Source organism: Podarcis erhardii (assembly GCF_964252035.2).
Source record: "Podarcis erhardii genome assembly, chromosome: 9".
NCBI classification, from domain to species: domain Eukaryota; kingdom Metazoa; phylum Chordata; class Lepidosauria; order Squamata; family Lacertidae; genus Podarcis; species Podarcis erhardii.
The window spans coordinates 71,513,069-71,537,802 of record NC_138512.1 but is presented as its reverse complement, the minus strand read 5'-3'; the positions used below and the strand labels follow the sequence as shown (position 1 = coordinate 71,537,802).

Genomic DNA, 24,734 nt, shown 5'->3' with positions numbered 1-24,734 from the left:
AAGGTCCCATTTGCTCTGATAAAAGCGAAATCCTGGCACTTTCCCCAACTAAGCTTGTTCAGTCAATGCTGGATGTAAGGAGAATGCATAGAGTGCACAGACTGTGATGGAGGTTTGAAATCCCATGGATGAATGACTGGGTTGGGAAACAAAGTGCAGCAATCTCCCTCTTTGAAACAGGTGAGAAGCAGTCCTGTCTCAGAATGCAGAGTGAAGATTTGAAGCCCCCCTCTCATTTTCTTTGGTTGTTTACATTTATATCCTACCTTTCCTCCAGAGCTCGATACTTCCCCTCCTGTCCATTGTATCATCACAACGACCCTGTGAGGTGGGTTCATCTGAGAGCAAGGGGCTGGCCCAAGGTCACCCAATGAGCTGAGTGGGGATTTGAACCCTGGTCTCCCTGGTGCTAGTCCAGCACTCTAACAACTACACCACACTGGCAGAATGGGGAACCTCAGGCTCAGAGGCCAACTGAGGTCCCCCTGGCCTGTTCTGTTTGGCCCTTGGAAATGTCCTCAGACCACACACCCTGCTCAGCCACATCTTCCTTGAGTGTCATTGTTGTTGTTTGCCTAGCTGGAATATATCCTCGAACACTCTAATAGCTCTTGCCTGCCTGGATAAAGGATAGTGAGAAGCACGCAAATGTGTGTCAAAATTAGCCCACACGAAGAAAAAGCTAAGGCCAGAGCCATATGCTAAGGAAGGGTCAAGTAATGGTAGGGACCAGGGGAGAGGTGAAAATATGAGGGGGTCTTCTAGGGAGTTGAGGCAAAGAAATGGCCGTGATTAGGGGTGAAAGGATGAAAATCGGGGGGGGGGGTCAAGAAATAACAGGCTGTGGTGGAAGAGGAATTAATAAAGCCTTTGGGTGAAGACTTGATTTTTAAAGAAAATAAGAAAAACCCGTATAAAAGGTAAAATTTAGGTTGGTTGCACAGCCCGTTTTGTCTCTGGCCCCACCCACCACTGGCATGTGCCCCTCCCAGAATGTTGTCTAGAAGATAATGCGGACCTTGAGGTGCAAGAGGTCTCCCTCTCCCCCACACCCATTTTACAAGAATGGTTGCTAAAGAAAACCAGACTGTAAAATACTTCTAGAAGTGTCTGGTTCACCCCAGAAAGTATTTTTCATGAAATAGAGCTGAGCGAGGATGAGCTCATCAGTCCCTATTTCTAAAAACATGCGCAAACAAATTCAGCCTCTGTCCCTTGCTCTTCCACATTCACAACACAGGATGGAACAGGAAGGTGTACATTCCAATAGAACACAGCTAGAATGTCCCCTGAAATATATCAAGAGATCTCTATGTCAGGGGACTGAATAGGATATTTGTAATGGGATCAGCCCTCCTTCTGCCTGTCTGGTTATCTGCATTGGATGTTTGCGATGTGTTATATAAGCACCATGATATCTGGCAGACTAGACTTCAACCTTTGTCTCAGGAGGAGATTAGCTCTGCATTGTACATGCAAATGTTTTATTTAAAAAGCTGGGCTCACTCACTCCACTTGCATGTCTTTTGTTAGAAGCTGTGGACCTCTTGGGGGGGGGTGTTTGTGTGTGCATATGCAACCTTATACAGTGTCAAGACCATCTAGTTCAGAACAGCGAGAGTGGGGGACCTGTGGCCCTCCAAATTTTGTCATCCTGCAGCTCCCACCATCTCTACGCATTGGCCATACTGCTTGCACATTCCCACCCCATGCATTCATCTCCCCTGAACCCAGAGCAATTCAACCAAGCCAGCTGGAATCAGAGCACCAAACATTCAATTTTGTTGAAGAAAATGTTTTCTTGTTAGGGATTGTGGGAAAAGACCTGCCAAAGAAATTTAAAAAACATTTTCATGTATGCGACAATGGCGGCAAGAGTATTAATAGCACAAGGATGGAAGAATGAGGAAACCCCGACTAAAGAACTGTGGCTAGAAAAATTGATGGACTATGCGGAATTGGCAAAATTGACACACAAACTACATGACAAGCATAACTGTGACTTTAAAGATGAATGGGAACCTTTTACAAAGTACTTGAAGAAACAACAAAATGAACTGGACTCCCTTGCAGGTTTTGAATAAACATTCACAAACTCTTTGTTGGTAATATACAGACAGATAAATTGAGGATCATTACAATTTTATAACATGCAGACAAAATTATGTACTGAGAAACCAGAGAAAGGAACTGAAGGAAGTCGGGGGGGGGAGGGAGGGTTTTTTCTTTTCTTTTTTAGGGGGGAGCGGGGAAATGAGGGGGGAATAATGTGGATTATGTATGTCTGTTAAAATTGTTATGTTGGAATTTTTAACAAAAACACTCAAAAAAAAACAACACCCACAATTGTATTGTCAGTTATCTTGGTTTATTACTATTTTTGCAGACGCATTTCACAAGGTTTCAGAATAGAGAGCCTGTCACCTAAATTTTTATTTAAAGATGAACATGGAAGAATTTTAGCAATTGAGATACAACATCAAGGAGAGAAGATTTTGATATTAGGAATCTATGCACCAAACGAGGGGAAATCGGAATTTTACAAGAAGTTGCATGAGATTATGCTGGACTATCTGGACTATAACAACATCATTATGATGGGAGATATGAACGGGGTCGTATCAACTAACATGGATAAGTCACAAAGCCAAAACGTTACAAAAGATGGCAGACTACCAAAGACTTTTTTCGAAATGACAGACAATATGGATTGGATTGACATTTGGAGAACAAAGAACCCCCTGGGAAGAGAAGGAACATTTTTCTCTGAAGCCCAGCTGACTTGGACAAGAATCGACCAAATATGGATAACTAGAGGTCTGGCACCCAAGGTCAGAAAGGTGGAAATCTGCCCAAAGACCTGCTCCGACCATAACGCACTGAAGATGGACATGACACTACTACCAACCGGTTCCTTTAGATGGAAGATGAATGACAATTTGTTTAGAGATCAGGAGATTACTAAGAAGGCCCAAAAAGCCTTGAAGGATTATTTTGAGATAAACATGAACACTACGGTGGAAAAAAGAACTATCTGGGATGCAAGCAAAGCTGTGATGAGGGGGTTCTTGATACAACAAAATGCTGTAAAGAAAAGGACACAAAATGAGAGGAAAGATAAGATTTTGGAGAAAATTAAAGAATTAGAGAAGAAGTTAAGATCAAATCCGAAATCACAGCCGATTTTGAGAGAAATTAAACTTCACCAAGCACAATATTCTAAACTGATAAACCAGGAGATAGAGTGGAAGATCAAACTAATGAAACAAAAAACTTTTGAATCGGCAAATAAATGTGGGAAACTGCTAGCTTGGCAGTTGAAGAAGAGACAAAAATTAAACACAGTCACAAATTTAGAAATTGAAGGAAGAAACATTCAGAACCCCGCGGAGATTAGAAAGTGCTTCCAGAGATATTTTTAAAAATTATATACTCAAGGGCCGCAAGATGAGGTTGAGATTAAACAATTTTTGGAAAAAAATGGACTGACAAAATTGTCACAAGAAAACAGATCAATCCTGAATAGCAAAATAACACGACAAGAGATTGAACAAGCCATTCAGAACATGCAATTGGGCAAATCTCCAGGGCCAGATGGCCTGACCTCCAAGTATTATAAGACATTAAAAGACTATTTGATACAACCACTGATGGAGGTCAGCAACGAAATTATGGAGGGGAAGAGGGTGCCGGAATCGTGGAAGGAAGCTTTCATCACATTGATACCAAAATCGGAAACTGAAAAGACACAACTCAAGAACTATCGTCCCATCTCCCTTTTAAATGTGGATTGCAAAATATTTGCAGATGTTTTGGCAAGTAGATTTAAAAGAGTTCTAAATGAAGTAATTCATAAAGACCAGGCAGGCTTTCTCCCAGGTAGACACATGTTTGCTAATACAAGGAACATTATTGACATCTTGGAACTTTTGCAAACAGACATAAACACAAAAGCAGTGTTAATCTTCATAGATGCGGAGAAGGCCTTTGATAATATCTCTTGGAAATTTATGAAGGGAAATCTAAAAGAAATGGGAGTGGGACGGGGTTTTGAGAATGGGATTGATGCAATATACTCAGAACAAAAGGCTAAATTGATAGTTAACAGTGTGGTTACAGAAGAGTTCAAAATTGAAAAAGGAACACGACAAGGCTGCCCGATTTCCCCTTTGTTATTTATTTCGGTTCTGGAGGTGCTCTTGAATATGATCAGAGGGGACCGGTTGGTGGAAGGGATTCAGGTCGGAGCAAAACAATATAAACTTAAAGCCTTTGCAGATGACCTAGTTTTGACTCTGCAGGAGCCAGAATCTAGTACAAAAAGAGTATTACAACTGATTCAAGACTTTGGTCAGGTGGCGGGATTTAAATTAAATAAACAGAAAACTAAGGTGTTGGGGAAAAATTTGACAGATACAGAGTCAGAACGGTTTCAGAGAGAGACAGAACTAACTGTGGTTAAAAAAGTAAAGTACCTAGGGGTAAACATAACAGCAAAAAATCTGAGTCTATTTAAGGATAACTATGAAAAATGTTGGTCTGAAATTAAGAGAGACTTGGACAGTTGGACAAAATTGAAGCTTTCTTTGCTAGGCCGAATTGCTGCTATTAAGATGAATGTATTGCCAAAAATGTTGTTTTTGTTTCAAACATTACAGATTGTGGACAAGACGGAGTGCTTCCGGAAGTGGCAGACAGATATCTCTAAATTTGTCTGGCAGGGCAAAAAGCCCAGAATTAAGTTTAAGATATTAACTGATGCGAAAGAAGGAGGGGGCTTTGCCCTGCCAGACCTAAAGCTGTACTATGAAGCCGCAGCTTTCTGCTGGCTAAAAGACTGGCTACTTCTCGAAGACACCGACGTATTGGACTTGGAAGGTTTTAACAATGCTTTTGGTTGGCATGCATACTTATGGTATGATAAGGTTAAGATCAATAAGGCCTTTAAGAATCATATTGTCAGGAAAGCAGTGTTTAATGTCTGGACAAAATACAAAGACTTATTGGAAAACAAAACTCCAAGGTGGCTTTCACCTCTGGAAGCTAAGGCCCGAAAAAGACCCAATATGGAGGCCAAATGGCCAAAATATTGGGAAATATTAGAAAAAGATGGAGACAATTGGAAATTGCAGAGTTTGGAGAAAATGAAGGATAAAGTGCGAGACTGGTTACATTATGCTCAGATTAAAGAAGTTTTTAAAAACGACAAAAAGTTAGGGTTCCAGGTGGAGAAATCGAAGTTGGAAACAGAATTGCTAGAACCAAAGACTAAGGTACTTTCAAGAATGTATAACTTGCTGTTAAAATGGAATACACAAGATGAAATGGTTAAATCAGCTATGATAAAGTGGGCACAGGACATTGGGTATAATATCATGTTTGAGGACTGGGAAAGGTTGTGGACCACTGGGTTGAACTTCACTGCATGTAATGCTTTGAAGGAAAATGTAATGAAAATGATATATAGATGGTACATGACCCCAGTCAAACTTGCCAAGATATACCATTTGTCTGATAATAAATGTTGGAAATGTAAAGAAAATGAAGGAACATTCTTTCACCTCTGGTGGACTTGCCCTAGGGTGAAGGCCTTCTGGGAAATGATATATAATGAGCTGAAAAAGGTATTTAAGTATACCTTCACCAAGAAACCAGAGGCCTTCCTTTTGGGCATTGTCGGCCAGAAGGTATTAAAGAAGGACCGAACATTTTTCATGTACGCAACAACGGCAGCAAGGATACTCATCGCTAAGAATTGGAAAACTCAAGATCTACCCACACTGGAAGAGTGGCAGATGCAACTGATGGACTATATGGAACTAGCCGAGATGACTGGCAGAATCCGAGACCTGGGAGAAGAGAGGGTCGAAGAAGATTGGAAGAAATTCAAGATTTATTTAAAAAAACACTGTAATTTGGTTGAATGTTAAGAAAGGATGCTAGATCATAAATAATTGTCCACCACTAAATTAGATGGAATTAAGATGATAAGTAAGTTTGAGGAAAAATTATAAACCTATTGGAGAATTAATAGATTATAATTAAATGAATCTGACACAAGAGTGTAAATAAGATGATAAATTGCGGGCAAGAATTGACAAGGATGCAAATGGGAGCGGGAGGTGTGAGGGAGTCCAAAGATGTTAAGAAAGTATGTTATGATATATGTTATACTGTTTTTTATCTTTGCATTTATGTTTAAAAATCCTAATAAAATATATTTAAAAAAAACAAAACAAACTGACCCACGGAGATCTGTGGCTGTCTCAGCCCAAGTTGTGTGAGGCCCAGTTCCCTCCAAATAGGCCTGATTTGCATTGGGATTCAGGACACGGTGCTTGTCTACTCTTTTATTAGATAAATGTGCCACATTTGATGTGGAGAGTACTGTCAGAAACAAGATGATACAGCAGAGGGACCACATAGGTCCTCTCTCTTTTATGTGCCAAAACCGAGCATTCTTAAGTTAATGTTTAAAATGGAATATGGTCTGGAGTCTGTCAGCACCCACCAGTGTCTGTTTGCCTGCCAAAGAAGCTTTGGTTTATCTCAGCCAGGCCAAGGATGCATGCCCCCTGCCCCACCCCAAAATTAATGATTGATCAAAAAAAAATTGGGAGTAAATAGATATAAGTGGCATGGCAAACTTTTCCGCCGCCTTTGTGAAGCAGCCTCTGGGAAGCAAACCGTGATCGTATCATCTTCCCTTTAAACTTGTGCAATTGTCACGGGACAAAAATGAAGGCCGTCATCATAACCGCCTTGCTGCTCATGTTAACGTATAGCCATGCAATCGAGAGAGGTAAGGATTTTTTTAAAAATATACATATGTATGCAGTTTCCACTGTGCGTTGCTGCTGTGGAAACTTCCATTGGAAATTTTGGGTTGCCTCCAATGGCAAAGAAAAAGGGTTCAATTTCGTTCTTTCTAAGACCCTGTCAAGAGCTTCATAATACGAGTAGAAATGTTTGAGAGGATTTGCTTGCGCTTGAACAAGAAATTGCTGTTTCAATGGGTTCGTAAACTACACTGATTGCTTCTGGTCCTTGCTTGGCAGTGAGAAAGAAACTCATTATCACTTGCTTGGGAAAAATGTGTTAAGCAAGTGAATTTGTAAGAGTGTTGAGAAGAGAAATATTGTGTGTGTGTGTGTGTGTGTGTGTGTGTGTGTGTGAATTGCTTGGGCATTATATGAACTCCTAGATTGTGTGTCCCCGTCTTCCACATGTATGTTAAAAGGTCTGAAAGAGACCCGTCCCAGGTCACAATTTGTGAAAATGATTTTGCTCACCTACATGTATCACTGACACCCCTGCTTGCTCGGAACTTAGAGGATGGAGACCTTTGAACCTCTATGAACCTTTGGGTCCATTTAATTAATAAATAAAACAATTTATAAATATTAATAAATATATAACATACAGTGGTACCTCAGGTTAAGTACTTAATTCGTTCCGGAGGTCCGTACTTAACCTGAAACTGTTCTTAACCTGAAGCACCACTTTAGCTAATGGGGCTTCATAATTGAAATGAATAAAATTTGACGCTCACTCCCATTAGCCCTGGCTAGCAAGACCAATCATTATTTAGCTTCGAATGTTTATTAAATTTGTTAGTCACTTTATCTTGCCCAAGGCAAATTAAAGCGCCGCACAAACAAAACAAAAAAACCACACATAGATTCATTAAAACAGAGTGTTGGGAGTAAAAACATTCCACCCACTTCTAATAAGCCACAGACAGTTAGAGTCCTGGTTACAGAGAAATGTTTTGGCCATAGATACTGGAATTTGAATTCCAGCAACATCTGAAAGGCCACTGGTTCCTCATCCTCATATTATATAAATGTCCAGAGTCCAGGCAAGCATGACCATCCTCTATATGTTCATATGGGATTCACCTATCAAACCCATAAACAGAACTCCCTTGCAAATACTTCCATTTGTACAATGGGGCTCACACCCACACACCCGAATCCTCTCTCTGAGGAATTCACCGTCACACTAGGTATCAGTTTACCAGATTAAATGAGCCCACTCTCCTCCCATCCTAAGCACCTTGTACACCCCCAAATTGGCTCTGTGGCAGTTGAGAGAACCCCCCAGAAAAGCACATGGGAAGGATAGCTCCATCCAGAAAGCTGATGTGCTTGTGCAGGCAGAACATTCATCTCTGGATGACATCAAATTCCACCCAATGTCTGGAACAACACCTCCCATCTTCCTTGCCCATTTGCCATTCCAGCTGAGGATGATAGGTATTGTCGTTCAGCAATATCTTGAGGGCACCAGGTTGGGGAAGTCTGAATTTGATATCCCCTCTAAAGATGAAATAACAGTTTCCTAATTCATCCTAAAAAGAATTCAACAAAGCTGTTTCACTGAAACCTGAACCTCTACATGCACACAATCCCCAATTATGCTCACTGGTGGGTATAATATTTTTTTGTTTGTTGCTAATATAGAATTGAATTTAACAAGTGGCAAAGATTTCAACTGTAGAACTAGAGTTAAGCAAAGAGATTTTTTTTCCCACTATCTCCTGCTTTACAAAGCCAGCCACCTACTCAATTCCTCTACCCAACCCATATTTCCCAGTAAATACCAGTTCTGAAAAAGGATTTCTTTTAAAGCATTTTGACACAAAGGGAAAATGTTAATTAAATATGAGAAGTAGTGGGAGAGGGAAAGGGGAAGGTGGAAGGCTCCTTGCAAAAGGGTGAGATTCCAGTAGAAAATTAATGTTGGATTAGAGAGCAATTCTAAAAAGTTCAGCCAGGAAAGAAGTCTAAATGTGACCTCAACCTTGCTACATTTGTAAAAGAACACCCCTCCTGCAATGCCTAATTTGTTCTTAATATGCAAGTCTATCTTTAATGGACAAATCTAAGATGGCTGTCTGGAGGACCCAACATTGGCCAAGGCTGCTCTAAGACACCTTGAACTCCAATATTTATTTATATGCTTAGAAAATCAGAATAAGTATTGGTATCAATATAATTGTAGGCATGTCCAACAGGTAGATCGTGATCTACCAGTAGATCACTGGACGTCTGCAGTAGATCACAGGTAGATCATTGGCTCCCCCCAAAGAAGCTGAACAACTGTGGCTCCTCTAAAAAAACTCAACATTTTACTTCCTTCCTGAAAAAACTCAACTTTAACCTGAACCCCCCAAAAGGGGATAGATCACAGCCAGTTTTTAACTGTGAGCAGATCACAGTCTCTTGGGAGTTGACCACCCTGATATAGTGGATATCAACAATCCTTGAATTCAAGAGATAAATCATAGAATCATAGAATTGCAGTAAGAGACCCTGACGATCATCTGGTCCAACCCCCATTCAATGCAGCTATCCCATAGAGGGATTGAACCTGCAACCTTGGCATTATCAGCACCACACTCTAACCAACTGAGCTATCCAAGCAGGCAGCCTTCTAGCAACTGATCAGATATAGCCTTCTAGCATTTGAACATTCCAGTTGGCCTATCCCAGTATGCCAGTTGATGCAAAATTGTCCTCCTGTTTGCCCTTCACCTCACCACTCACCTGTGTTAGAACACTCTGCACCTCCAGGCATATCCTCAGAAATTTTGTGAGCAAGTTCTGTTGGGGCAAGAGGCTGCCTGATACTGAGTCCATCTTGCTCAGAATCATCTACAGTGTCTGTCCATGGTTCTCCAGAGTTTCAAGCACAAGTTTCTCCCAGTCTTACCTGGAGATGCCAGGGATTGAACCTGGGACCTTCTGCATGGACCTTCTCCCCAAGCACGGAGCCAAGCTCAGACATTGAGTCAAGGAATAGAAGTCCTTGGAATATAATAAGATGCTTTGGTCCCTCTAGCCCAGTAACTGGCAATGACTATCCAAGGGGTCTCTCCCAACACTAACTGGACATGCCAGGGATTGAATTTAGGACCTTCTGAAGACAAAAAATGCTCTACCACAGAGCTGTGCCCCCTTCTTCAGTTGCTAAAAGCACATTTTATTTCTAGGAGTTCCCAGGGTAAATGCATTATCTGGTGGAATTCCAATCACAAAAGGATGAACCCACCTTTGCCATGAGAATATTGTGCATTCCCTCTCCTTTTGATCTGCGTTCAGACACCGACAAGCTCTTTCTCTTAAGACCTTTTCAGCCATAGAACAATACAACTCCCCAAGGCAAACGAAGGTGACATTTTCACGTTGCAAGTAGCTAACAAACAGGAACAGGGAAAACACAGGGAGCGGATTAGATGATAAAGAGCTAAATATGCACACTGAAGAATTAAGTATTGAAGCTATTCATACTTTTAAAAAAATGTGTTTTGGAACAAAAGAAAGAAAAATGCTGCAGAGTCTGCTTAGAATACTTCCTTTGCTTCAGCAGCACATATATTAAAATTGGAACAAAACAATACAAATAAGTTCTACCTCCGCTGTCGGATACAGTGACTGGAAACTGCAGGAAGGGAGACCATTACTGCCCTCACGTCATAGCCAGGCCTGCCAGCTTCCCATAAGCATCTGACTGGCCACTGTGAGAACACAATGCTGGGTGAGATTTGCCTTTGGCCAGATTCAGCAGAGCTCTTCTTATGTTCACAGTGTGAGTCCCTCTTTTCTATTATTATTCTGCAATGTTACTTTCACAGTTGGCTGGAGAGATGAAGCTGCCATACTCTGAGTCAAAACTTTGGTCCATCTAGATCAGTATAGCTCTCTGTGACAGAGGCTCTTGGGCTCTTACACTGGAGGACCTTCATTAGGCCTTCTCCCAGAGGTGGTCAGGGGTGAGGAACTCCCAGTCTGTGGAGCAGATGAGGCCTGTGATCCCTTAGAATGCAGCTCACCTCTTCCCAGACTCTGCAGGTGGAACGTTCCACAGGCAAGGCATCAGGTCTTCCGCCGGACTATGAAAGAGCAGCTTCCACCAGCCTGGCAACAGGAGAGCCTTTTAAGGATGCATGAGATTGTACAGTGTGTCCTATGGTTTGGGTGGCACTGTGGGAACAGTGTGTCCTATGGTTTGGGTGGCACAGTGATCTAAACCACTGAGCCTCTTGGGCTTGTCAATCAGAAGGCTGGCGGTTTGAATCCCCATGATGGGGTGAGCTCCCGTTGCTCTGTCCCAGCTCCTGCCAAACTACCAGTTTGAAAGCACGCTGGTGCAAGTAGATAAATAGGTACCGCTGTGGCTGGAAGGTAAATGGTCCAGTGCCGAGGGCCTTCTGACAGTTTCCTCACTGTGAGAAGACAAATTACAGGGAACCAGGCAGAGGGCCTTCTCGGTAGTGGCACCCGCCCTATGGAACGCCCTCCCACCAGATGTCAAAGACTTTTAGAAGACATCTGAAGGCAGCCCTGTTTACGGAAGCTTTTAATGTTTAATAGACTATTGTATTTTAATATTGTGTTGGAAGCCGCTCAGCCATTATTATTATTATAATTATTATTATTATTATTTTCCGTGAGTTCTGGTTTCCGTCATGGTGTTCCGTTGCGCCAGAAGCGGTTTAGTCCTGCTGGCCATATGACCTGGAAAGCTGTCTGTGGACAAAGGCTGGCTCCCTCAGCCTGCAAGATGAGCGCCACAACCCCATAGTCGCCTTTGACGGGACTTAACTGTCCAGGGGTCCTTTACCTTTTCTTTTTTACCTTTCCCTTTGTTTCTCTCACAGTTGCAAGACAAAGATATCCTTGCACTGTTTTGCATGTGCGTTTCAAAATGCACAGTTATCCTGCCATATAGTATGAGGGCGGCATTAGCACAGCTAAGCCCATGCTATTTAGGCAAGCTAGGCTAGGGATAGGGAATACAGTGGTACCTCGGGTTACAGACGCTTCAGGTTACAGACTCCACTAACCCAGAAATAGTACCTTGGGTTAAGAACTTTGCTTCTGGATAAGAACAGAAATCATGCTCTGGCGGCAGCAGGAGGCCCCATTAGCTAAAGTGGTGCTTCAGGTTAAGAACAGTTTCAGGTTAAGAACGGATCTCCAGAACGAATTAAGTACTTAGCCCGAGGTACCACTGTAATCAGCCCTCCAGATATTGCTGAACTTCAACTCCCATCATCCTTAAACATGCTTGCTGAGGCTGATGGCAGCTGTAGTCCAGCAACATTTGGTGGGTCGAAGATTCCCCCATAGCTGAGCTAGGCAGTTATTGAGGGAGTTCCCCACCCCACCCCACCCCACAACTATGCTACAGATTGTTCCCCCTTACCAGGAGCTGCCAGTGGGGAGGGGCTATTTGCAGCTGTGTTGCTGCCACCTAGTAGAATGGGCAGGGGGTGGCAAGGTCAGGGCAGTTTGAGCACACAAGTCAATTGGGCACTCCCACTGGGATGCCCAAACTGCATCAAGGGCTCCACAGCCCTGCCTCATCACTGTTGCAGGACATGGTAGCAATGCCATTGCCAGACCAGGTGCACTGCACTGCCTCTGCCAACTGAGAACTGGGGGGCCAGAGTTGTGTGCATGATGTCAGGACATCGAAGGAGCCAGGGGGTGGAGCTGGACATGGCTCCTCCTGCTGCTGCCACTGGCTAGGGGCTGCTTCCCCACACCAGCTCCTCGGAAGCAGCAAGGTGAAAAGGAGCCGCCCACTGCCCCCCTCATTGAACATGGGGGTGCCCCTCCCCCAAAATATTGGGGGTCCCCAAAAGGGCTCGGCCCCCAGGAGATGACACCCCGGCCTCTGCCCACTGCTCACCCCCTGACTCTTGCCCTTACAGGCATTTCTCAAGAGAAGCAAATAAATTATTTGCAATAGCTACATAACCCTAGGCGGGGATCTTCATCCCCTGTGGATCCAAACAGGCTATGGACAAGCACACATCTCCTTTGTTAAAGGAGGAGATTGTCTGTCTACTTTGGAGAGGCTTCTTGTGTCATTGCAAGTGCACCTCTCTGGTTATTTGGCAAACACATGTGTTCATTTGTTCCTGGGACAGAAGGCGTTCTCTCTATCGCTCTCATGCCCTCCCTCATTAAGCCTCAGAGTATTTTCCTGAGCCTAAAGACTACAAATTACATGGTAATTAATGCTTCAATTGCTCTGGAAAGGCAGTTGAAGTGATGCTCTGTTTTTATCAACGCTCTAATTGGATTTTCTTGATGTGATAAATGGAGAGGCCTCCACGTTAAGCAGCCAAATGTGTTTTCAAAGCCAGTAAAAGTTCTGGGAGCTTCTTCATCTGCAGCCCTCTTTGACTAAGCTGTGTCCCAGGCCTAAACAACTTATTATTATTATTATTATTATTATTATTATTATTATTATTATTACTTATACACCACTCCGCATCCAAAGAGCTTAGGGCATTTCACAAGGTAAAATAAGCCCACAGTGTCTATAACTCCAATGGCTCAATTTGCCATATTTTTGTCTGGGGTCCAAAAATTATTTGCTTTTTGACCAGGTTGTCATGTCCCAAAAATGGTGAGGCAGAAGTGGCTAAGAGCTAAGCCACATTTTATCAGCATATATTTTTTAGAGAAATGTTCTGAGATTTCTTTCTTTTTCTCACCCCTCCACCCACCCCAGCCCCGACTTCTAAACAACACTGACTTCTGGCCTTTTGTTCTTGTGTTATCGCCAGTGACCTCACTTCCTGCCAGGGAAGTGAAGGAAGACCTGCCTTCTCAAAGCATCTTTAGCTAGTAGCTTCTGCGCTCTTCAGCCATGCAAAGAGATACTTAACGAAATTGGCTAGAGCCATTAACTCAATAAATGGATTAGTTTGAGCACTTAAAGATACCCTTCAGCTGCAGAAGCCCATCTTACAGATATAAAGCCACAGGCTTGAAGACAACATCACACCTAAGCCTTTCCCATCCTGCCCCCAAGCCTATGACAATATTGTAAAATTGGTCATCCCTAGCCTAAATCGAGATTATCACCTTCGCAAAAATTACTCTTCAGCTTAAGAAAGGAAAACTCCATACCCTCCAACATTTCTTTGAGGAAAATATGGATGTCCTATTAAATAATAATCATTATTTTATTATTTATACCTCACCCATCTGACTGGCTTGCCCCAGCCACTCTAGGTGGCTTCCAAAATATGTAAAAACATAATTAAACCTTTAAAAATTTCCCTACACAGGGATGCCTTTGAATGCTTATCTAGTTGCTTATCTCCTTGACTTGGGGGGTCGCATAACTCCATACCCTCCGATGAAAATAGGGATGTCCTAAGGAAAAGCAGGACATTCTGGAATAAAATCAGAAACCAGGATGGCTTCTGTAAATCCAGGACTGTCCCTGGAACACAGGGATGCTTAAAGGGTCTGGAATTCTCAGAGTGGTTTAAGAATCAATCCCACTTCCCAGAGAATTCAGAGAATTGTAGCTCTGGGAGGCAACTCCTACAGCCAAGCTGGTATCAAATGTATTGTTTTCCTTTCATTTGGACCACAAAAGCGAGGCCCTGTCGTCTGGGCAGCCCACGACCTCCATCCACACTGCCCAAGCTTGTGTCCCAAGGAGATCACTTTGGTGCTGCCAACATCACACATGATTATTTGAGGGATACCATGACTGTTTAAAGTGGTATGGTACTGCTTAAAATGTAGAGTGCAAACGGGACCTGAGACGTTCTCCACAGCCCTGGCTAGCCACCCAAAGCAAGCTCCTCCCCGATTATCCTGTGGCTGCAGCAACTGTTTTTGTAGGCAAAGGTCATTAGAGCAGGATAATGACCCTGAGATAACTGTCCTTCTCAGTTGCACAAGACGGCCTTGACCAAACAGAAAATACGTGTGCAGAGTGTACTAGTCCTATGCTAGATTGAGAAATCCTTGCAGGAATTTACCAGAAATAAAAGGCATTTCAGTGCCGGAGTGATGCTCGCTTATTAAGCTGCAGATAAAAACAGGCTGTTGTTGTTGTTGCTGCAGGATAGCATTTGTTCCAATTGCTGCCACTGCTACGCTATAAGATCTGTAAAGTCTCAATAATCTGTGTCTCCCAGTCCTTACTGGTATTGTAAAATAATATATATATATTACTGGTATTGTAAAATAATAATATCAACATATAAAAGTTAAACAGAAATCCATTCAACATTTACAATAAATAATTTCTAAACTATAATCAATAAAACAACGGCAAGCCACAGTACATAAAACAATACAATACACATTGAGAAGCAGAGGGTAGAGCAAGGCAGGTGGAAAGAGGCCTTGCCTGATGGAGTCTCTCCCCTCACAGTTCTTCCTCCAGGAACAGCTCCCTTATGATGATCTGAAGATGATCGCAGGGTGGAGGTCAGGGTGGAGACAGGTGGTCCTTGAAGTATTGTGATCCTGAGCCATTTAAGTCTTCATAGGTCAAAACCAGCACTGTGAATGCTCTGATTCTGTGATTCCTCCTCTACAAAAAGTCCCAGAGTTGTGCTCCTTTCTGCAGCACCACCGTCTCTCCCATGGCTACAATTCCAGAACCCAGTTAACCCAAAACCTTGTGGAAGAGTCATAGCTCAGTGGCAGAACATCAGCTTTGTGTGCCAAAAGTTCAATCCCCGGCATCTTCAGGTTAGCTGCGGTTTTCAACCTGTGGGTCCCCAGATGTTTTTGGACTACAACTCCCATCATCCCTGAGCTCTGGCCTTGGTAGCTAGGGATGATGGGAGTTGTAGTCCAACAACATCTGGGGACTCAGAGGTGTGTATTCCTGCATTGCAAGGGGGTTGAACTAAGTGATCCTCATGTTTCCTTCCAACTGTATGATTCTATGACTGATCTTCACAAAAGGAGAAGAAACTTTTGAAAACTTGGAACTTGAAAGCAAAAAAAAAAAAAAAATACTTGCGGGTGTGTTGGTTGGATGGGGAGGACTAGCATACAAATCAAAACACGGTATGTATCTGCAAATATCTGCAAACAAACCTAGACAGCACCTTAAAAAGCAGAGACATCACCTTCCCGACAAAGGTCCATATAGTTAAAGCTATGGTTTTCCCAGTAGTGATGTAGGCAAGTGAGAGCTGGACCATAAAGAAGGATGATCGCCGAAAAATTGATGCTTTTGAATTCTGGTGCTGGAGGAGACTCTTGAGAGTCCCATGGACTGCAAGAAGATCAAACCTATCCATTCTGAAGGAAATCAGCCCTGCGTGCTCACTGGAAGGACAGATCGTGAAGCTGAGGCTCCAATACTTTGGCCACCTCATGAGAAGAGAAGACTCCCTGGAAAAGACCCTGATGTTGGGAAAGATAGAGGGCATGAGGAGAAGGGGACGAGAGAGGACGAGATGGCTGGACAGTGTTCTCGAAGCTACCAGCATGAGTTTGACCAAACTGCGGGAGGCAGTGGAAGACAGGAATGCCTGGCGTGCTCTGGTTCATGGGGTCACAAAGAGTTGGACACGACTAAATGACTTGTTGTTAGCCGCCCTGAGCCTGGCTTCGGCTGGGGAGGGCGGGATATAAATTATTATTATTATTATTATTATTATTATTATTATTATTATTAAACACCACATCTGCAAATATAGCCCAGGTTTCGATTCAAACAGTCTTTTCAGGAGAGAAATACTCCATGGAATTGAATGTAAAAGTGGATGCAAAAGCCACCACCGTTTTCCCCCAGATTCCCCACTTGCATTTAAACCGATGGCCGTCTCTCCGGAGGCCAAGCTGGCACACTTATGCAGCTACTCGGTGAGATTAGCTATTCATTAATAAGCCCTTCAGCACAAATGGAAGCTACGTGAGTTGCAATATTCTCTTTTGAGGTTTCATAATGGAGATGCAGTATGTTATTTCATTGGAATCATATTGACTTCTGTATGTTTCTCCGGGATATTTCCAGCCAGAACAATATCCGCTAGCAAATCCTCGCTCTTTCGACAATGTGCATCACAATAGTGCCCTCTTCGGGTTCTTACCGGAACAGAAATCTCCTTCTTCCTTTTGTTAACAGGCAAGGGGCAAGAGAAGCAACAGGATAGTCTACACCCCAAACCAGGCTGATAAGGCACATCTGTTAAGTGCGGGGTTCTCAAAGTGGGCAGTACCACGCCCCTGTGGGGCAGTGCAATTACCTGGGAGGGGGCACTAAGAGGCAGGGGGCACTGAAGGTGTAAATGACTATGAGACTTCAAAAAGCTGGTATTACTGAATCAAGTTCATCAGTTTTGTTGAATGAATTACCGTATTTTTTGCTCTATAAGACGCACCAGACCACAAGACACACCTAGTTTTTGGAGGAGAAAAACAAGAAAACAAATACTCTGAATCTCAGAAGCCAGAACAGCAAGAGGGATCGCTGCGCAGTGAAAGCAGCAATCCCTCTTGCTGTTCTGGCTTCTGGGATAGCTGCGCAGCCTGCATTTGCACCATAAGACGCACACACATTTCCCCTTACTTTTTAGGAGGGAAAAAGTGAGTCTTATAAAGCAAAAAATATGGTAAACTAAATAGTTTTAACTGGATTTTCAATCAATGTGCACCCAATTGTTACTGTCTTGAATTTCATTGTGTTGTTGTCTTCCTTAGTGGGTTGTGCAAAGCGCTATTTTGAATAATGGTAGGAGGCATATGGTAGGAGGCATGCAAACATGCGCTGGATTATGGAGAAAGCTAGAGAGTTCCAGAAAGACATCTACTTCTGCTTCATTGACTATGCAAAAGCCTTTGACTGTGTCGACCACAGCAAACTATGGCAAGTTCTTAAAGAAATGGGAGTGCCTGATCACCTCATCTGTCTCCTGAGAAATCTCTATGTGGGACAAGAAGCTACAGTTAAAACTGGATATGGAACAACTGATTGGTTCAAAATTGGGAAAGGAGTACGGCAAGGCTGTATATTGTCTCCCTGCTTATTTAACTTATATGCAGAATTCATCATGCGAAAGGCTGGGCTGGATGAATCCCTAGCCGGAATTAAGATTGCCGGAATAAATATCAACAACCTCAGATATGCAGATGACACAACCTTGATGGCAGAAAGTGAAGAGGAATTAAAGAACCTTTTAATGAGGGTGAAAGAGGAGAGCGCAAAATATGGTCTGAAGCTCAACATCAAAAAAACAAAGATCATGGCCACTGGGCCCATCACCTCCTGGCAAATAGAAGGGGAAGAAATGGAGGCAGTGAGAGATTTCACTTTCTTGGGCTCCATTATCACTGCAGATGGTGACAGCAGCCATGAAATTAAAAGACGCCTGCTCCTTGGGAGAAAGGCGATGGCAAACCTAAACAGCATCTTAAAAAGCAGAGACATCACCTTGCCGACAAAGGTCCATATAGTTAAGGGCCATGGTTTTCCCAGTAGTGATGTATGGAAGTGAGAGCTGGACCATAGAGAAGGCTGATAACTGAAGAATTGATGCTTTTGAATTATGGTGCTGGAGGAGACTCTTGAGAGTCCCATGGACTGCAAGAAGATCAAACCTCTCCATTCTGAAGGAAATCAGCCCTGAGTGCTCACTGGAAGGACAGATCGTGAAGCTGAGGCTCCAATACTTTGGCCACCTCATGAGAAGAGAAGACTCCCTGGAAAAGACCCTGATGTTGGGAAAAATTGAGGGCACAAGAAGAAGGGAATAACAGAGGACGAGACAGTGTTCTCGAGGCTACAAACATGAGTCTGACCAAACGGTGGGAGGCAGTGGAAGACAGGAGTGCCTGGCGTGCTCTGGTCCATGGGGTCACGAAGAGTCGGACATGACTAAACGACTAAACAAAACAACAGGAGGCATAGGGGATGAGTTTATGGGATGGAGGGATTCACCTCCTGTGACCCCTCTACCACCCCCTTGCCTCTTAGGAGTAGTGTGGAGGGGGCGACATGAACAGTTGCCCTGGATGCAAAATTGTTAGGGGCACAAAATTTTAATACCCTGTGCAGTCTCAATGTGCTTCTGTTGTTGGCCTTGGTCTAGTATACCTGAAGGAGCATCTCTACCCCCATCATTCATCCCGGACACTGAGATCCAGTGCCGAGGGCCTTCTGGCGGTTCCCTCATTGCGATAAGTGAGGTTATAGGGAACCAGACAGAGGACTTTCTTGGTAGTGGCGCCTGCCTTGTGGAACACCCTCCCTTCAGATGTCAAGGAAATAAGCAGCTATCTTATTTTTAAAAGACATCTGAAGGCAGCCCTGTTTAGGGAAGTTTTTAATATTTAATGCTGTATTGTTTTTAACACACAATTGGGAGCTGCCCAGAGTGGCTGGGGAAACTCAGCCAGATGGGCGGGGTATAAATATATTATTATTATTATTATTATTATTATTATTATTATTATTATTATTATTGAAAACAGCTTCTCCATGCAAACCAGGAAGTGATCTTTCCCGACAACAGAACAACTCTTCTTTTCCTATCTCTGCACCTGCTATCTCCTGGGCAGGCGTCAGAAACCTAAGGCCCATGGGCCACAAGCAGTCCACGGGGGTCGTTTAACTGGCCCACAAGCCACCCCCAAACCAAGCTGCCCACTCGGTGAGTCCCCGCGCGCTGCGCTAAACCAGCACAGCGTGGCGCAGGGACTCGCTTTCGCGGCACTGGGAATCACGTCTGCGCAGACACAGACACCGGAAATCACAGGGGCGCGCGTGATCCGGCCCATGGAGGGATCTCCGCTGGAGTGAAATGGCCCAGGCAAGGTAAACTTTGCCAACCCCTGCTCCTGGGTGACATGGACACCTTTAGGCAGTTGAATGCATGTACATACTCAGCACGCTTCCCTCCTTCCCACCCTGCTCTCCAAGCTGCCTTGGGCACTGGCAGCCCACGCTATGCCACTGCTCTTAGTGCTCCCTTTAGTTAATCCCACCTCCTCACACAGGAACCATTGCTCTAAAAGAAGGTGGGTACCACCACTCAGGAAGTGGAACGCACAACAAAAAAATTGTAAAACAGGGTCTGAGTAAAACACTTTGAATTTTTCTCTACTGTCAAGCACTGTATAAATTTTATAAAATTCACAGGTATTCACTGTTGGACTGTCTCCTTTCCACTCTAATACCATCTTCAGCAGAACCTATATCCATTGTGAAACAATTTCAAATGTTCAATTTGGTACAGGAATGGAGCAGGGATGAGGAGCTAGGAGCCTTCTAGTTATCTGTTGGACTACAACTCCCATGTTCCCTGACCGCTGGCTGTGCAGGCTGGGACTGATGAGAGACAGAGTCTAACAACTTCCAAAGAATCACTGATTCCACATCCCTGCCTGTAGAACTGACTTGCTTTGCAAGATCTTGCACTCATTCTAACTTTTTCTCAAATGTTGCTTCAAAAAGACAAAGAATCCAGCCTGCATCTTGCAGCTTTTGGCACTTCATGGATTGCCTCTGTTTATTTATTTATAGACTAGAGTAATGCACCTTCAAAGTGAATATTATGTATGCTGCATTCTCTAACACTCCCATACTTTCTTATTTTCTTTTTATACTGCATTTAATGAACCTCTCTTTTTTCCTCTGCATCCTCCTCCATTTCTTTTCAAGGAGCCGAGTCTACTTTTCACTCATTTGTTTCCCTTTGAAAATACTGCTGGGAGCATCTGGATGGCGCCAATATTGTTGCTTTTAGTTTTACTTATTTTATTATTTCCCTCAAATACCATCTTTGCATTCTCTCCTCTTTCTCTATTCTCCACTTCTGTAGACTAACCTGCATTTTTAAGAATGCATATGTATTTTATCAGTCTTTTTTTCTAAGATGCTTGCTTTCCAAACTTATACAGGCCAACTCAGTATCGATTATTCTTCTGTTCCTGTCTGTTTCTCTATCTCTTTGCTAGTTTCTACTCTCCAATGCCCTTGGCCTCTGTGCTGTAATCTTTCTGTTTTCTCATGATTATTGCTCTAAGGCAATGGTAGCAGAGGGTCATTCCCAGGGTCAAAAGTGGCCCTCCAGACCTCTCTATCTGGCCCTCTCGGAATGCATCCTAGACTAAACTCCTCACTGGTCCTGCTTCACAGACAGCCTCTGGCAGATTGCGTGGATGAGACTAAGAGTGGGTTCAATTTTCAAGAGAAGGCTGTTTCTGTATATGCTGTAGAGGGAACTGAGTGGCAGATGGGGCTCGTCAACCTGGGTAGGTAGCCCATCTAGGAGAAAAACTCTGACCCTAAAAGAAAAGGCTATGGAGTAAACCCTACACACATCAGGAGTAGAGTCCCTAAGATCTTTGTGTTAGAATTCCTACTCCATGATTGCAGACATGGGATTTTTGTCTTTCACATGACGGTGTATGTTTTGACTCCACAGAGTGGGATGTGACGGAGACAGGATGTTTGTGTTACTGTGTTCCGTGAAGTGGGACTATTGTCCTTTGTTCTTTTTCTCTTTGCTGTCTGATGCTTGAGAGAGAGGGAGCCATGTTGCAGTGCTCCGTGTGTGTTTATGTGTAAATAAAGTAGATTAGTCAAAATGCTGAGTTTCTGAGGTCTGTCACGCAAAGTTGCGCAAACTCTGCAGATCCCTAAGTGTGCCGGTGTCGGTTGGTACCAGCCGCTGTGATGTTCGGGCAGAAGAAAGCTTTTGAAGCTCCCAAACGAAAGACCAGGAGGGAGAGAACATGCCAGTCAGGCATGTATCTCTGCCAGGGTCCTACTTGAGTGTAGGCTGAACTCCTGACACGTTGGATGGCGCCTTCCAGCAGCTCCTGGAGCCAAGCTGGTGCCAAACATATTGCTCTGCTTTCCTTTGAGCCTCACTGGCGAGGGCAAGAGAAGGGTCTTGTTGTCTGGGCAGCCCAGCACCTCTAGACACACTGCCCAGCCTTGCACCCCAGGAAGGTCACTTCAGTGCTGCTAATGCAGCTGTTTGACTTCACTCCATTGTCTTTCAAAACAGAGAGATGTCAACGATTCACGAGCATGCAGCTTGATTTGCATGTGGGGTGTTTATACATCTTCCCATTCATCATTCGTTCGCCCGACACTTTTCTAGGCATTTTTCTTTTCACTCACCAGGTAGCAAACAAATTCCATTGTTTAAAGTGGATTTAAACTGCCAGAGTATTTTCACCCACTCTTAACTGCACAAAACTTCCTTGAATCCCACCACTCTTCTGAATAATACCCTTCCCCACTCTATAAGGGTCTGGTGACTTCTGTTTCAGTGTATCTGAAGAAGTGTGCATGCACACGAAAGCTCATACCCAGAACAAACTTAGTTGATCTCTAAGGTGCTACTGGAATGAATTTTTATTTTATTTTATTTTATTTTTCTTTTGCCTGCGAAGAATGACAGTCTGAAGGCTCCCAGAGGAAAGCACAAATCCTTCCTTCATTGTTGCATGGGTTTCCATGCTCGCTCCCTCTACACGAAGCCTTCGCCTGGAATTAATGAGCAGAAACAGCAATTTCCCTTAGAAATTCTCAGCTTTTGCTTCTAGAACATAACATACCCATTTCCAAAATGTGCACTGAGGATGAAAGAAGCAGCGGTAAAAAGGATGCTGGGATTTTTTTGTTTTATTACATTTTGCAGCCCTATTAGCCTTAATGAATCAAGAGGAGACGAAAGAGGAATTGTGGAAATTGGGCCCCTGGAGGGGAGGAAACGAGAGAGGTGGGTTTAGGATAAAATGTCTTCCCCTTGGTGATTGTCAAGACTCATTTCAGTGCCGTAAGCACTCAGTGGCAATTGCTGAAACAGTGAGCTGCCTTTAAGTTGTGACTTACGCCTCTCCAAAGGTGTAAGCCATCTTCCAGAAACTGTTCCTAACCTGGAGTTATTGAAGAATAAACAGCAGCATGCTTTCAGGATCTTTAAGCTCAGCCATTATCAAGCAAGCAACCTCCGCCCCGCCACCCCATTTTTATTAATTTTCCTGTTTTACATTTTTGAATATTCATTTAAACAACCTTAAAATATCAATGACTTCCCTTCTTCTTCCCTTCCCATGGTTCATTTTGCATAACATAAATCCCTGCATATTTTATATAAGCTAAACCATTGGGTATTCCATTATTGCATCCATGAAAACTTATTTACACGGTTGAATTTATCTTAATGCTGCCCACGTTTTCAAATATACACAATTTCCCCCCATATATTCAATAAGCATTTCCCAATCTTCTTCAAACATATGTTCTTGTTATCAAGCGGGCAACCTTGCAGGAATCTGGAGAAGGGCACATCTTTGAAAGATGGACAAATGTTTTCAATTGTGTTGTGGGCCACCCCACCTACATCAGGTGTGATGTAAAAAAGAAAAAACAGAGAACACAGTTGAAGTATGGAACTTCCTCACAATGGTGGTCCCCAGCTTAGATTGCATTAAAGGAAGATTAGACAAATTCATGGAGGGGAAGACTTTAAAAAAAAAAATTATTAGCAATTTCAACATAACAAATTATCAAACCATATAGTCACATACATTATTTTCCCTCTCCCCACCCTTCCATCCCTCCCTTCCCCCCCCCACCAAAGACTTCTCTCAGCTCCTCTCTCTGATTTCTCAGCACATATTATTCTCTGCATGTTATAAAATTATACATATCCTTACGTTATCTATCTATCATGTTATCAACCAATAAATTTGTGTATGTTTATTCAAAACCTGCTAAGGAGTCCAGTTCATTTTGTTGTCTTTTTAGATAATTTGTTAAAAAAAAGAAGAAAAAAAAGCTCCCATTCTTCCTCAAAGTCACAGTTGTCCTTGTCCCGCAATTTGTATGTCAATTTAGCCAGCTCTGGGTAGCTCATCAATTTTTCCTGCCACTGCTCTTTCGTTGGGGTTTCCTCATTCTTCCATCCTTGTGCTATCAAGACTCTTGCCGCTGTTGTAGCAAACATAAATAGATTCTTTGTTTTTCTTGGCAGGTCTTGTCCTACAATCCCTAACAGAAATGCTTCTGGGTGTTTTTTTTTTTTTACAAATGTCATTTTAAACATATATATTTTTTCAGTTCATTATACAGTGGTACCTCGGGTTAAGAACTTAATTCATTCTGGAGGTCTGTTCTTAACCTGAAACTGTTTTTAACCTGAAGACCACTTTAGCTAATGGGGCCTCCCACCACCGCCGCACGATTTCTGTTCTCATCCTGAAGCAAAGTTCTTAACCCGAGGTACTATTTCTGGATTAGCAGAGTCTGTAACTTGAAGCGTCTGTAACCTGAGGGACCACTGTATATCACTTTCCAAAAAAATTTAACTTCTCTACTTTCCCACCACATATGAGGGGAAGACTATTGATGGCTACAAAGCCATGATGGCTATGCCCTGCCTCCACAACTGGAGAAAGCAAATGTTTCTGAATACCAGTTGCTAGCCAGACATCTCGTTGACTACTGCAAGAACAGGATACTGGACTAGATGGGCCATTGGCCTGATCCAGCAAGCTCGTATTATGTTCTTATTATCAAACTCCACCATGGCTCCAGAGAATTCAATCCTCATATTATTGATGACTGGTGACAATGATGATAAAAGTAGCTCTTTGGTAGCTCTTTGAAATGCAAACGGGCTTTCAAATTAATTGCTCTTCCTCCTGTTTGGTTTTTCAGGACGGGATTACATGAGAGACAAAATCTGTCAAGAATTCAACCACTTGGGGAAAGACAAATTCCGTTCTCTGTACGTATTTTTGAAGGCGACGCCTATTCAGAGCCGCACACCTGCTGTCCTTCAGACCAGCCAAAATGGGGTAGCTCTGGTCGTAAAAGGGAAATATCAAATATCTGTTTCTGAACAGGGCTGCCCCAGTTTGGTTTCGAAAATACTGAGCTAAGCCGGGGGGGGGGGGGAGCCAGATCAGAACCCAATAACTTAAGGA

At 43.2% G+C, this 24,734-nt stretch overlaps 1 protein-coding gene across 1 annotated transcript in view; it reads left to right on the top strand.

Annotated features, from left to right (window-relative positions):
* Positions 1-6,642: 6,642 nt before the first annotated feature.
* Positions 6,643-24,734, top strand: part of GC (GC vitamin D binding protein) — a 37,958-nt gene continuing 19,866 nt past the window's right edge. The window contains exons 1-2 of the mRNA XM_081876999.1: positions 6,643-6,802; positions 24,466-24,535. Coding sequence (XP_081733125.1) covers positions 6,739-6,802; positions 24,466-24,535 — 134 coding nt within the window. The 5' untranslated portion in view covers positions 6,643-6,738. The remainder of the gene's footprint in view (positions 6,803-24,465; positions 24,536-24,734) is intronic.